This window comes from Xenopus laevis, chromosome 1L, assembly GCF_017654675.1.
Source record: "Xenopus laevis strain J_2021 chromosome 1L, Xenopus_laevis_v10.1, whole genome shotgun sequence".
Lineage (NCBI taxonomy): Eukaryota > Metazoa > Chordata > Amphibia > Anura > Pipidae > Xenopus > Xenopus laevis.
In genome coordinates this window covers 78,420,213-78,436,968 of record NC_054371.1, presented here as the reverse complement: position 1 = coordinate 78,436,968, position 16,756 = coordinate 78,420,213, and the positions used below count along the sequence as shown (strand labels likewise).

The 16,756-nt window shown below is 34.5% G+C and overlaps 1 protein-coding gene across 1 annotated transcript in view; it reads left to right on the top strand.

Annotated features, from left to right (window-relative positions):
• LOC108719622 (B-cell scaffold protein with ankyrin repeats) overlaps positions 1-16,756 on the top strand; it is a 171,656-nt gene that overhangs the window by 50,018 nt on the left and 104,882 nt on the right. Inside the window, exon 6 of the mRNA XM_041590688.1 lies at positions 12,209-12,317. Coding sequence (XP_041446622.1) covers positions 12,209-12,317 — 109 coding nt within the window. The remainder of the gene's footprint in view (positions 1-12,208; positions 12,318-16,756) is intronic.

The following is a 16,756-nucleotide window of genomic DNA, read 5'->3' as shown; positions in this document are numbered from 1 at the left end:
CCGCCGGCTAAATGTCGCAGACGCCCAATTGAGAGCTTTCCCAGATGAACAGTAACCATCTGATTTTTAGAACCAGTACTAGGATTTTGATTGAAGTTGACTAATGACAGATGTTTACATACCATTTCACTTAAGCCAAATCTTTGGGATTTCAAATATTTGCTACTGCTATTAACTACTGTAGCTCAGTAAAACAGATGAATGTGATTCAGGAATTGTATATTCCAAGGGCATTGAGGGAAAGGCTTTGTTATGATCCACAAAGGCTGTTATAGTGGAAGGAACTGTCAGCACTGTAATCCTGACTTTCTAATTAGAATCATACTTAGCTGAAAAACAATGCTTGTAACTTGGTGCTGGATAGAAAGATCCCTATCTTAGGGTACAGCAGCTTCACAAAACATTTCTTGGAAAGCTAATACACTGATTCCAGCAATTCCCATAATCCTTTTGGTTGGTAACTTGCAAGTAGGCAGCTCCCAGTGGGGATTTACAAAGGTAAAATTATATATTTCTTCCTGAGAACTGACTTGTTTGCTTCCCATTTTTATCTGTAAAGCAGGCACCCTGGGCTTAATTACAGATGCAAGAAAATTGTTGAATGAGAAAAATATTTTTATTTATACAAAGTTAAAAATGTATATTTGCATCTCCATCCGCCCTACGTGTTTCCACCCACTCACTTAGTCATGGGTTATTATTACAGAGAAAAGGGAACCTTTTTAAAAATTTAGATTATTTGCATAAAATGGAGTCTATGGATAACGGATCCCATACCTGTATCTCATACACCACAATCAAATAAAAACCCAACAACAATAAAATATCTTTTTGAAAACAGATTTAACAGAGTCTACTATGAAATTGTCGCATTTCTTTCTCTTTTAATACAGTGTACTAGGTCTATTCCAGTAACCCATCACCAGTACTATAAAAGATTAGTTAGGAATATGTTCCTTAAAATTTAAATATTAAAAAGGAAGTTAGATGCAATATTAGGAGAGTATTTTTTTCTGCTGAAATTCACAAAAACATCCAGCAGCAGCACTTCTGCTTTTTTTTTACAGAAAACATTTCATTGCTGCTTGGCTTGATGTGTACAGTTGGATTGTCTTGTTTGCCCTTGCTCCTGGGCTTCATACACCATCCAGCACTAGAACTGTTTGTCATCATCCAGTCCTATGCTCAATTTTCATCTGATTCATTAAGAATTCTATTGCTTCATTATACATTTTACAAAGGGACTACTTTATACCTGCAACTTACTAGCTGCTTTCAAAGTAAAACTCCCAAACTTGGCTGCCCTTTTATTAGACACCAGTGGGATCACCTGACTATAGCTGGGAAGGGTGGGAGCTACAACATGGAGCTGGTCCCTTCCCAACTATAGTCAGGTGATCGCACTGGTGTCTAATAAAAGGGCAGCCAAGTTTGGGAGTTTTACTTTGAAAGCAGCTAGTAAGTTCCAATTGAATTCTTAATGAATCAGATGAAAATTGAGCATAGGACTGGCCAGATATGGGATGACTTTGACGTAGTTGGCCAGCTTAAATATATTGCAATATATGGACAAACAATCCCTGTTTTGTTTAAAGGGTAAGGCATTTTTCAGTAGCAGTATGCACAAAATGTCTCTGTCTTAAATATATTGTTAATGGGTTTAGTGCAGAGGACTCTTGTATTTGTCTATATGTATTTTGTGGTCACACCCTCATTGCACCCCCGCCTAATGGTTTTAAAAATTAGTGGTGAGCACAACTTTCCCTTGTTTGTTATATATATATATATATATATATATATATATATATATATATATATATATATATATATATAAATACAGTTCTGGCTGTGGTGCACTCCAATCCAGCAGAGTTTTACTGCCTGGGTGCTGACATATATAGTGCAGATAGTCGTGTTCCAAGGAATGACGCACTCCAGGACTTCATAATGACATCAAGCAAAGTGAAGTTTATTTGTCAACGTTTCGGTCCAGTCTGGACCTTTCTCAAGACATTTCTTTCTTGAGAAAGGTCCAGACTGGATCTATATATCTACACTGACTTCCATAAAATAATGACCGTATTTAATTTCCATTTTACTTATAGTTTCCCTATAAGTGTAGAATATACTTCCTGTGACACAAAATGCTGTAATGGTTAAATGGCAGCTTAATTATAGAGAACATAAAGTACCCTGCACTATCCAGACCATAAAGATAAATATATACAGTAGTGACATTGTTACATCATATCATAATCAACAGGAGTTTCCTGTCTGGATAACATGTAGAAAGGAAACCAGCATTACAAAATTTCTAACAACAGAAGTATATATAACGCTATATTTTTGCATGAAAATAATTCTAGGCTCAAGTAGAGTCGTTCTGGAGAAAAAATATTTAAAGGGGCTGTTTGATTTTTGATTTTTTTTTGTGGTTTTGAGTTATTTATTCAAGAGCTGTCCAGTTTGTAATTTCTGCAATCTTTTTGCTAGGGTCCAAATTACCCTAGCAACCTTGCACAGGATCTAGTCCTATAGTTGTGACAAGAGTATTACATTGCAACTGTAGGATACCTCTTAGTATAATTTTAAGGCTACTTGAAATCACCTACAAACAATATAAAGATACAAGGAAACAGACTGAGTGCCTTTTATAATTGGTCAGACTCATTTTGTATTTTTTTTTTAGTTTTTTTTCATCAGCTTTCTAGTTTGCAATTTCAGCAATCTGTTTCCTAGGGTCCAAATTACCCTAGCAACCAAGCATTTATATGAATAAAGACTGGAATTTGAATAGGAGAGGCCTGAATAGAAAGATGAGTATTAAAAGTAGCAATAACAATTGTGTAGCCTTACAGAGCATTTGTTTTTTAGACAGGGTCAGTGACCACCATTTGAAAGCTGGAAAGAGTCAGAAGAAGAAGGCAAATAAGTGTAAAACTATATTAAATAAAAAATGTTAGCCATTCTATAACATACTTAAAAATGAACCACCCCTTTAAGTGAAATTTGCAAACATTATAATCATAGTTGCATATATATACTGTATGTATATATACATATATATATATATCTATATCTATATCTATATCTATATCTATATCTATATCTATATATATATATATATATATATATATATATATATATATATATATATATATATATATATATATATATATATATATATATATATATATACACACACACAGTGGTGTGAAAAACTATTTGCCCCCCTTCCTGATTTCTTATTCTTTTGCATGTTTGTCACACTTAAATGTTTCTGCTCATCAAAAACCGTTAACTATTAGTCAAAGATAACATAATTGAACACAAAATGCAGTTTTTAAATGAAGGTTTACGTTATTAAGGGAGAAAAAAAACTCCAAATCTACATGGGCCTGTGTGAAAAAGTGATTACCCCCCTTGTTAAAAAATAACTTAACTGTGGTTTATCACACCTGAGTTCAATTTCAAAGGTTATAAAGCCATTTCTAAAGCTTTGGGACTCCAGCGAACCACAGTGAGAGCCATTATCCACAAATGGCAAAAACATGGAACAGTGGTGAACCTTCCCAGGAGTGGCCGGCCGACCAAAATTACCCCAAGAGCGCAGAGACAACTCATCCGAGAGGCCACAAAAGACCCCAGGACAACATCTAAAGAACTGCAGGCCTCACTTGCCTCAATTAAGGTCAGTGTTCACGACTCCACCATAAGAAAGAGACTGGGCAAAAACGGCCTGCATGGCAGATTTCCAAGGCGCAAACCACTTTTAAGCAAAAAGAACATTAAGGCTCGTCTCAATTTTGCTAAAAAACATCTCAATGATTGCCAAGACTTTTGGGAAAATACCTTGTGGACCGACGAGACAAAAGTTGAACTTTTTGGAAGGTGCGCGTCCCGTTACATCTGGCGTAAAAGTAACACAGCATTTCAGAAAAAGAACATCATACCAACAGTAAAATATGGTGGTGGTAGTGTGATGGTCTGGGGTTGTTTTGCTGCTTCAGGACCTGGAAGACTTGCTGTGATAGATGGAACCATGAATTCTACTGTCTACCAAAAAATCCTGAAGGAGAATGTCCGGCCATCTGTTCGTCAACTCAAGCTGAAGCGATCTTGGGTGCTGCAGCAGGACAATGACCCAAAACACACCAGCAAATCCACCTCTGAATGGCTGAAGAAAAACAAAATGAAGACTTTGGAGTGGCCTAGTCAAAGTCCTGACCTGAATCCTATTGAGATGTTGTGGCATGACCTTAAAAAGGCGGTTCATGCTAGAAAACCCTCAAATAAAGCTGAATTACAACAATTCTGCAAAGATGAGTGGGCCAAAATTCCTCCAGAGCGCTGTAAAAGACTCGTTGCAAGTTATCGCAAACGCTTGATTGCAGTTATTGCTGCTAAGGGTGGCCCAACCAGTTATTAGGTTCAGGGGGCAATTACTTTTTCACACAAGTTTGGATTTCTTTTCTCCCTAAATAATAAAAACCCTCATTTAAAAACTGCATTTTGTGTTTACTTGTGTTATCTTTGACTAATAGTTAAATGTGTTTGATGATCAGAAACATTTTGTGTGACAAACATGCAAAAGAATAAGAAATCAGGAAGGGGGCAAATAGTTTTTCACACCACTGTATTATAAAAAAGACCAGCAACACCGATATATTTTGTGCAAAAAATTCAAATGTATTGAAAATGCATGTACAGCTGTACATGCATTTTCAATACATTTGAATTTTTTGCAAAAAATATATCGGTGTTGCTGGTCTTTTTTATAATATGTAATATTTTTTACCTTGCAACCGATTTTGGAACAGTTTAGCGGAGTGTGGCCCCACAGGAACTTTATATATATATATATATATATATATATATATATATATATATATATATATATATATATATATATATATATATATATATATATATATATTTGTGATTACAAAGAATATACATGGGGTACTTAATAAGCAATTCCTTTTCAGTTTTTAATCACATAAGAGTAACAAGCTATGGTATGGGTATGGTATTTGTTATCCAGAAAACCATTATCCATAAAGCTAAAAATTTATAAATTACGGGACAGCCTAGACTCCAATTTATCCAAATAATTTAAATTATTTCCTTGTTCTTTGTATTAATAAAACAGTACTTTGTACTTGATCCAAACTAAGATATAATTGCTCCTTATTGGAATGAAAATTAGCTTATTGTGTTTATTTATTAAATATTTTTTTATTAGACTTAAGGTATGAAGATCCAAATTATGAAAAGATCCGTTATCTACAAAACACCTAAGAATGCTAAGTCCTTAGCATTCTGGATAACAATTCCCATACTTGCATATAATAGCTATAAAAATATATATCAAATTAATGATAAGCAGTGAAATTGTAGGAAACGCTTAGTAAAAGTAGAAAAGATATGGGATCTGTTGTCCAAAATGCTTGAAAACCCTGGTAAAAATCATTAAAACATGAAAAAATACCAATAGGATGGTGTTGCCACCAATATGGATTCAAGCTTCTGTTTATTATTACAGAGAAAAAGGTGATTAATAAAATGTCATGTAATTAAACAACTATTAAACATCTAGATAATAAATCTCATAACTGCATCCCTGAAAGAATCTAAATTTTACTTTTGCGTGTTTCATCTTTACCCTTAATGTGAGTTCCCATCCTGAAATAAAAATGTATGGAATGCAAACAATTTCATTCAGTTACTCTGAGGTAGATTTATTAACTAAAGGACAAAGGTGCACAGATGCTATAACCCGTAGCAACCTATAATCAGTTAGTTGAGGAATAATGGAAGAAAATGTCTTATTGGTTGCTACAGCTCAAGGGAACTGCACATTTGCAAATTTATATTGGTAACTTAATAAGCCCTACAGAGTCATTTGTTAGGAGGCAATATTGTATTGTGCTGAAAATGGGAAAAAAAGGGGTGGGAAATGGACAAGCAAAGAAGTGGTGCGATATAATGATATACAGGGATACTGTATGGGGGAAGAGATATACATTGATTTTCACATTCTGTAGGCAGTCTTTTATGGAGCTTTTGGTGCTAGCACAGTATAGATCGCTCAAAGATTGGACTATATGCAAATGAACTTACTTGATGTCTAGCACTGTAATAAATTAGTGAAGCTGGCCTGTATTGCCAACATATGGACCATCTCTTTGTGTCTTTCTCGCTTACCTGCCTTTTCTCCTGTATAAGAACAGCTTTCTTGACTGGCCATATACTGTACAGATGCAGATTGTCCTGGTTAGTGCTGTGGCTGTACTCATGCAAATTATATTAAGAACTGAAGCACATAGTGGATGAGCTCTATTTTATATCGGCTCATTTGAGAGGCAGGGAGATGGACATATAAATTGATGCTAAATTATTGAGCAAAGTAAAATGATAAGGGGTTTAGATTGGTCTAAGATGGACTAAAATGGACCAAGATTGATGAAACATTTGCTTTCATTTTCTAAATTGTAGTTAAATATATGAATATTACAGAATAAGCTTTTTTTCTCTTAAATATATTTTTTTAAGAATTCCATTTTTTATGTTAAGAACTCCACCAAAAATGGAAAGTTCCACGTACACAATCCAAGAAATACATTTCAACATTATTTGAGAGCATCTTGGACTCATGGCAGAACTCGAGTGAGCATTAAAACAACTTAACAAGCCCCATGCCAAACAGGCAACAAGCTTCTGTCATTTAAGCTACAACCCTCTGTCTGTTATGCTTCAGTGCTCTGACACTTGAGCTACACTGTAGATCTATGTCAAGTCTATGAACCTCCGCATGTAATATACGGTATGAAGATCTGTTGTTTATGTTACAAACATCTGGCAGCGTTTTCAGCATGAGTGAAAGAGTTTTGTAGTATAAGGGACAGAGATTTGTAATATAAGTGTCACATCTTTGTACCATCAGTGACAGAGGTTTGAAACATGATAGATATCCATGGATATCCATATATGAGAAAAGGACTTCTAGAGCACAGGTGAAAGCTTTGTGGCATAAATCGCAGAGCTTTGTAGCTTGCATGACATTTGTAGAGTGATAGAGGACTGTAGCACTGATAACATGTGTACTCATGTTACTCTCTGGGCAGGTTTTAGATTGCACCAAGTACCCAGGGGCGCTTCGCCAATGAGGCGAGTTGAGGCTGTCGCCTCAGGCGGCAGCTCCCCACTAGGTACCAGGGGCGGCAAAAATGCATTTTTTTTTAATTTTTTGTTTTCAAATCGGAAATTCAGCTCTCATAGCGCAGAGAGCGCAGTTAGGCTCTCTGCACTAGTGTACTAGCCCTCTCTGCTACCCTCGTGGACCCTCGTGGACCCTCGTGGACCCCCTCAGGCGCAAAAAGGTAAGTGCATGGGGGAGGGGGACGGCAGCAACTGCTGCTGCCTCAGGCAGCAGAGGGGCCAGGATCGCCCCTGCAAGTACCAGGATGGTATCTAGAGCAGATCAAAGCCACACATCTGAACATCATATGTACATTGGTTGTGCATTACAGTGGCTGTAAATCTTGAACCACAGTGGAGGTACGATGCAAGGATTGTTGTGTTGATTATTCTTCAATACAAACTATTATTTTTACAGGTCCGCTGATAGCTGACCTCACATTAGCACATTTATGCTGTCAGGCAAAGCGCAACATAAAACTGGTGCAAAACATGCCTGTTTTTGTACTTTGAACTTCACCCCTATAATATTCCCTGTCTTCACGTATAAGCGCAAATCTGTACAAGTGTTGTAAATTAGCAGCAGTGCCTGCTGGTCCTGTATTTATATATATATATATATATATATATATATATATATATATATATATATATATATATATATATATATATATATATATATATATATATATATATATATATATATATATTAGGAGGTGGGCATGACCTAAGGAGCATTAGGTGCAGCCCTGTACTCACTGTTTACCTTGTTCTACACTGTGCTACACCACCAGTACCAAGTGCTCTTTGCATGTGTTCTAAGGGTTACATTTTCACCCCTTAGTACTGCAGCAATGATACCCCTGGCATTGGTAAAAGGCAAATATTTAAATATTTTTGCATTTATATATATATAAATGAATATGTGTGAACAAGCAACCACTTGAAAAAGAAACAAAGATTAAGATTGAACGCAATGATCTGTTGTAACAAATGGTAATGACGTACTGTACCTGATTCAGAGAGAAATGTCTGCATTATCTAGTGCAGAGACACTGCAGTTTAGTTTGAGGCATTTCACTGAGAGTAATTATTGGAATTGTTTCACTGGAACCAAGATACCGACACCTGTGATATGAGAAAGCAATTGAGTTTCAACCAAGAGACCCAATGCCAAAGTAAAAGGTCAGGCAGAAACCTGCCAATCAGTCAAAGGGCTGTTCTCACTCAAGGCCGTATAATAAAATAGAGAAGTTAATGAATATGTTTTTGCTAAAAAGAAAAGAGTGTCTGGGAAAAAAAAGAGCTTGGAGAAAATTACACAGTTCTTTTCCATTTATTTATTCGGATCAATCACTCGAATGACTGCACACGGTATTGATTTGTTCAGCACTAGAGAATAATAGGCAATGATTTAAAATGGCTTAAATGATCTGTCATCTACTGTACTAGTATACTGTTTTACTTTATAGGGGCAGTTAAGTGTGAAAATAAAAATTGTAAATAGATAGGCAAAATAAAAAAAATGTTTCTAATACAGTTGTTTAGTTAAAAATGTAACTTGAAGGGGGCCACTTGGGACATAACAGCAGGTCAGATTCAGAGGAAAACAGTTATGACGTATGTGCTCCCCTCAAGTCACTGATTGGTTACTAATTTTTGTTTCCATGACCAGGGATGTAGCGAACTGTTCTGCGGCGAACTTGTTCGCGCGAACATCGGCTGTTCGCGTCCGCTGCAAGTTCACGAACGTCGCGCGACGTTCGCCAATAGGCGTTCGCGTCAAAATCGTTCGACCATTCGACCATTCGATCGCTAAAATCGAACGATTAAAAATCCTACGATCGTTCGAATCGAACGATTTTCGGATGTTCGAAGTTCGCGAACAGTTCGCGAACTGTTCGCATTTTTTGCCGGTGTTCGCGAACGGCGTTCGCGAACACATACTCGGCGGTTCGCTACATCCCTATCCATGACACCCTTTCACTTAAATAAAGTTCTTCATTCACTTGACACAAGTACAGGTATAGGATTTTTATCCTGAATGGTTAGAACCCGGGGTTTTCTGGATAAGTGATCTTTCTGTAATTTGGATTGCCATACTTTATGTCTGTTAAAATCATTTAAATATAAAATAAACCTAATAGGATTGTTTTGCCACCAATATGGATTCCTGCAGCTTAGTTACCATCAAGTACAAGGTACTATTTTATTTTTTTTTATAGAGTTTTTAAAAATCGCCTTCCCATAATTTGGACCTGGCTGTATAAGAGATCCCATGTGTACAATTAAATCCAAGAATGTATTCACTTGTCTTATACTATACGCACTATCCCTGGATAATAGGTTTCCAGATAATTGATATAATATATGTAATTAAAATTAGATGCCTTATTAAATCTCAACCAAATAATGGGTCAAAGTACGACTAGAAATAAATTCTGAACAATATCTTTAAAACCTCTAAAATTTGTTTTGTTTGTTTTTCATACAATTACTAGCAAAAAAAGTGTTGACCCCCAACTGAAGTTTTGTATTTTGAGGTTTTCATGGTATATGCACTTTATTAAACTCAAATATCAAAGAAATTCTCAAGTTTTAGAGAAATTTTTAAAAAAAAACATGAATTTGTAGAGGAAAATATGATTTGTAAAAAAAAAATGTAATTCGGCCCCATAGTTTCAGATTTATTTTATTGTTGCCATTTGAATTTGATAATTGTCGAATCATCTTTGACAATTCTACTGGTTCATGGAAAAGGATTTATATATAGATTCAGCCCATAGACTTGCATGGCATTATAATAATGCAATATTTGTCTTTGTTAGGGACTTACTGATTTGATCAGGCATTATAGTTCAGTGCTGCAGCTATTTTTTTGTTTCAGCTGCTCAAAGCAGTAAAGTCATTTCTGACAAACTGACACCTTCATAGAAAATAAAATAAATGGATTTGGTAATAAATCTGATAAAACTGGCAATCCATAAGGATTCCCCATTTAAAAATTTCATAATTCTGCTCCTTATTGTGGGTCCTGAGCAAAAGGTTAAGAAAACCTGCAATAACCTCTCCACAAAGCATCTTTCAAACACAGGAAAGCCCCTGCTTCAATCAATAAGAAAATCTATCAAAAAAATTTCATTTGTTTTCAAAAACCTGTGCTCAGTCAATATAATGTCCCTTTAATGATAAGGCAGAGCTTGGCTGATTGAGACAGAATAGTTTATTCACTGCAGGCAGCTTAATAAAAACCCTTCAGCTGGAACATGTTATGGAATAAAAGAGAGATGGAATTGTCATGGCCATGGAGTAGGAAACAGATATATTTTAATGCATTTACATTCAAAATAACCTGAGCTGAGATTATATTGTAAATAACCCTAATGCCCATGGCAAGGTAAACCCTGAACGAAATATTCCATAATAAAAATGTTACAAAAGAGAAACCTAGTTGTGAATAATGGACATGGATGTCACTTATTTCTTCAGAATCCTTGGGTAAGAGAACTAAAAATATATGTACAATAAAAGCAGCATTTAACCCCATAGCCGCTCTAATATCTACAATGCTTGAAATAAAAAATGGGGGTTTCTTGTTGTTTAAAACATTTAGGTTAGGATTTGTCTTTGTGTTGGTTTGATTCCTTCATGAATTTATTCTAAGCCTGTTTAAAGCTTCAGCTGCCCTTTAGAAGAAATTGCTTGCAATTATTTACTCAAATTTAAAGGTATAATCCTTATATTATACAGGTGCCTTAGTTTGACTGCAGTTATTAATTACTGTAAATGTCTTCCATGGGTCAGGTTTCTTCATTCTTATCCTTATTATATGTGTATATTTATATATATATATATATATATATATACAACTGCAGATGCTCCTTTTTTTAAATGGGAAATAAAATGAATGGAAATATCAAAGGTTTTTTTAACATCTGCTATGCATCAGGAATACAAGCTACGCTTATGTTCCATGATTTCTACATTACAAAATACAAATTTATCTGTGAAAAGTTAATGATATCAGTAACGCTGCATTCGATTTCTTATTTTAAAGTTCACCATAGATCCTAGAGTATGATTTCTGCTCTTTAATATGCCAGGAGGTGTCTACAAAACTAGAAGATGCACCTAGAACTGTGACAATAAATTAGGGTATATCTGATACTATTTTTTCTTATTCCCTTGCATGCAGCGCGAGCTGGTTGAAAGGCAGTGATTGGATGGAGTGTAAAATTAAGAAGCATCAATTGCATTAGGGTCTCAAACCACCCCCAGCACAAATCAAGATACACAGAACAGAAGAGGACTAATATCTGATTGACAGAGTTGAGCCTTGCTTGGGGCAAAGAAAAACCCTTAAAAATAAATTCATGTCAAACCTTACATTCAGTTCTGAGCTGAGTTTTATAACACAATGACATGATTACTATAGTGGACAGGAATAAGTTTGTTATCACTTTAAGTAAAGTAAATCCATGTATAGTAATAAACATATATTGTAGGTTGACTATAATCTAGTAAACAGAGCAAAAAAAACCCCAACAAGCTAATTTTTTTATGTTTTTCCAATATGATTAGCCAGTGTTTTATTCAGCACAGGTTATAGGAAGTCAGACCTATAAAAAAATGGAGCTTTCTCAAATGTTCCAAAGGATATCTATGACCAGTAAATTAATGTTTTACCTTAATTAACCCTGAGGTTGGTTTTGTATGTACTGTGTCTATTTTTGCTGATGACCCACTTGAGCATGATTTACCAAATCAGACACTTCTGCATCCAAATTGGGAAACTGAGTGCAAAAAACTGTTTTGTAACATGGTGAGGAAGAATGATCTCATAGCTGAATTTAAAGTGGACTATAATTCCAAACAGCCTTGATTTGGTCCCTGTGTTCGGTTCTTCTGTTCTAAGTTCCTGTGCCCAGGGTAACTAAATTAGATTAGCTCTGACTCAATGTCCCTAAAATGAATTACACTATACAAAAATATACTGTTTTATTTTCAGGCATTTAATGTCTATTCTATTGAAGATCTTGATATGGTATTGATGAAATCCCTACAAATTAAGATGTCTTCTCTTGAATTTAACCTACATGAAATTAACCAATGTACAAGTAAGTATTATTAGTAGTATTATAGTTATTTCCATTTTATACATACGTTTAGACATATCACTACTAGATACCGCATAGCATGCCCTAGATTAATGAAAACCTTTGCAGACATTCAAACAATATATACATATATCTTTTATATATGGTATATATGGTATGGCCGAAACATTGATGTAATAAAAGCTTTATCTCTTTGAAGAAAATCCTGGTGTGCTTCAGCTTTTTCTGCCTTTATATATATATATATATATATTATATATATATATATATATATATATATATATATATTATATATATATATATATATATATATATATATATATATATACACACTTTCCAATGAGTATCCACACTCCAAAGCTGCTGCGGTGCACGGTAATTGTGTATGTATCAATTATCTTCAGACCAGCACTCCCTTTAATTTTATTGTTGCATAGTATCAAATACCCGACGTTTCGGTCCACATTTGGACCTTTTTCAAGGATCCTTAAAAGATAATTGATAAATATATATATATATATATATATATATATATATATATATATATATATATATATATATACAGGTATGAGACCTGTTATCCAGAATGCTCGGGACCTGGAGTTTTCCGGATATTGAATCTTTCAGTAATTTGGATCTTCATACCTTACTAGAAAGTCATATAAATATTAAATAGTACCAATAAGGATTAATTGTATCTTAGTTTGGATCAAGTACAAGGTACTGTTTTATTATTACAGAGAAAAATTGGGATTATTTGGATAAAATCAAATCTATGGGAGATGGCCATTCCATAATTCAGAGCTTTCTGGATAATAGATTTCTAGATAACCAATCCCATATCTGTAATTGTTCTCTTTCATGTTCAGGATGTGAGGATAAGGACATTATGTGAAAGGATAAGCACAAGCAGAAGTTATATTAGACTTGCAGGACATATATACTGAAGCATTGCAACAACACTCTCCAACCAAAATATACACACTGTATATACCACCGGCTAAGCAACCTAATTTGATTAGTGGATCAATGTACAGGGCGTAAAAAAAATGTTGAATTGAACTATTTGTGGCCTATGGACTTACTGATCTCCTGGACAAATGACATTATTTTAATTCTAATTCCGTTTATAGGGATAAGAGCAAAGGGAAGACATATATTCATAATTTTACTGCAATTAAAGTTGTCATTGATTGTCCCAAGATGGAACAAAATGCTGAAATCTACCAATTCTTAATTTGTCAAGCTGCAATCAGCCATGGAGATTTAAATGCTTTTGCTCTTATTGCTTTGGTTTAATTAACATTCTTAGCTGTATTGATCGCTCCTTGAAAGGTTTGTTACCTGTTAAGAAATAGCATAGTACGCAAATCTGACTGTGATTAATAATGCCCAGTTGCTCATTGCCCTAACCAATTTCAGAATGGAAGTAATTTCGGTGATATATAACAAATGATATTTTCTTTTTGAAAAGCAGGAATTTAAAAACGTACATGGCATAGGTACAGCAAAATGGTTTGGCCTTTTGACTTTCCTTTTACTTAGGACATGAAAAACACAACTATTAAACTAAAGTACAATGTATGCTATTAAATATTGATAGTAAAATGAACAATATGTGCACCTTTGTCTTAACACCTATGGTACTGATCTTTTTTTTTTTTTTTTTTTTTTTAATAACTACAGCTTTTTAGGGGTTATAATGGGCAGTATAGTGTATTCTAAACATACTTTTTACCTATTTTTCTAATAAGGATATTTTGGGGCCTATCTATTAAACCTCGTTTTTTTTTTGTTTTTAAGGGGGAAAAAATAATTAGAGGGAAACAAACTTGAATTTTTTGAGATTTATTATGCTCTGAAGCTGCTAAAAATAAAAAATCTGAAATTACTCCAGCACGAATTGTCATCCAATTTTGTCATCCAATTTTGTCATCCAATTTTGTCATCCAATTTTTTCCGCATATGCTCTTGTCGTTTGGATTTTTAGGGGCAGAGACAAACGGGAAGATTTGGGGAGATTAGTCACCCGGCAACAAATAATCTCCCCAAACTCCCTCCCTGCCGGCTAGAATCTAAATTGCCGGAAAATGAAGCGTTCCGAGTGCCATCCTGCAGGCAATTTAGATTCTAGCCTGTGGCGAGGCAGTTGCCAGGCAACTAAATCTCCCTGAATCTTCTCGTCTGTCTCTGCCCTAAGTAAATTAAGGCTATTTGTGGTTGGGAATTTGGTCAAATTTTTTTTTAAATAAATATGAGAAAAAAACAAGTTTTATAAATACCGCCCTTTATGTGTTTTGTCATTACTTGAACTAAACATGGCAAACAGTGAAAATTAAGCTTCATCATGTTAGGTCTTTCAATTATTCAACTAGCAGGAGTACAATATGCAGGTAGATTATCTGTGCATTATTTATTTAGGAATCTAGCTTCCAAGGACCAAATATAGAGTAGCTTCAATTTCCCTGTTTGCCCAAGAAGTAAGAAGAACCATAGATTTTTTTTCTTTATTAAAACAATAGGCAAAAAGTTCAGTGCAGGCTCTATTCATTGCATCCATGTTGACAAGGGGTATACTGCCCCTTTAAGCTCCAGAAACAGTTCTGAAGCATGATTACATGGGGGTTGGTGGCTTGGTTCTTTTGGTTCAGAACACTACTTCATTTACTGGACGTCAGTTATATACCAATAAATGAGCAGATACACTTTACAGTGGGACACAAGCAGCACATTGTTCTAGGTGTAAGCGCTGCGTACATAAGTAGCGCAATATAATAAAAATATACATACATACAAGATAAATACAGCTTTAGAACAAATTAGTAGGGATTTCAGTTTATTCAAGTTCAAGCCCCCATTTGAAGACCAACATATGATAAATGCCCTTATATTATAATATAGATTAAACAAGATTAAACATATATTAAACATTGGCATATCATCCTATAATTCTAGGAATATTCGGAACAGCTAAGGTTACACATCATATATTCTGCAAATGAAAAAAAAATGCTGGTTTATGAATATAACACTTTAAGGCCATACCAGAATTCCACTATGTAATAAATTAGTAGAAGAATTTAATCAGTCAGATGCCGGTTTCCAGCTACTGGAAACAATCAGGGACTGTTAGCAATTAAGAGAATTCAAAGAACCAATCAATGTAATACCAATCTGCGTCTTAGAGAGGAACTACTGTATGACTATATTATACATGATAAATCCAGACATCAGACTGCACTAAGATAATGGATTCTCATGCAAAGATAATCAATGACACAAAATTGATTGCAGACAGAAACAGAGACAAGGAACACAAAGAGCAAAATGTAATAAAATGACAAAAATGGAATCAAAAATTGCAAAAATAGGAATGTAATTTGCTTTGCACTATTGTTATACAGTTTATTACACTGTATATTGTAAATGGCACTAGCACATTTGTTAAGGCCTGCGTGAAATGGCATAACCTTTTTCGTGCATAAGGACAGGTTTCTCAGCAGTTTTTAATGGTCCAGGCAATAAAGCATTTTTTCCAGTGGAGGATGATTTTCCTTTTGGAAAAAAAGACACTATAACTGGTAATGAGTTATATGGGTGAACTCCGTGCTTAGTGTTGAAAAGACTAGCTGCACCAGCGTATATTTCGGGACCCTCTAGTCCCTAGTGTACTTTAACTATAACTGGTACACCAAGAACTTTCCATATATATATTCAACATAAAATAATAAATAAAATAATATTATCTTACATTTTTTTTAAATGCTCCCAAATTCCATACGTTCATGGCTTTATCAGGCATAATCCCACTCATATTAACTCTCTCTATACCTTCAGTAGTGAATCAAACTACATTGACCTTTATATACTGAAAATATTTCCTATTTAAATGCATTGACTTTAGTCTTCGGGGGATTGTTATTGAGTCATCAGGGGATTGTTATTGAATTCCAAGATTTTTCAACAGCACATAAATTATTATTTCAAATCCGAATACATTGACCAAGGAAGGGTTAAAAACAGAGTTAAATTTTCCTGCTACATCATTTCTTATTCTGTTTTTTTGAGAATAGAGGGCTTGGAAAGTATGAAAACTGGTAACCCCCTTATATGGGCACACTGTTTCATTGCAATACTGACAATATTTTAATTATCTGAAAAGGCTGTAAAAACACTTAGAAGCAATTTATTGGATATATGAATAACCATATATCACACCTCTCTTTAAAAAATTAAATTGGCCTCTGCTGTCTATTATTATTCAATGTTCAAAACAATCAAATATACAATCTAATGTATATATCCAATGTATATCTAATAATAGCATGAAAAAGAAAGAGCAGATATACAGTAAACTGCATGATATCTGCTAGACAACTGATATTCATATTTTTATTTTAAAAAAATATGATCTGTTATCTGGAAACCCGTTATCCAGA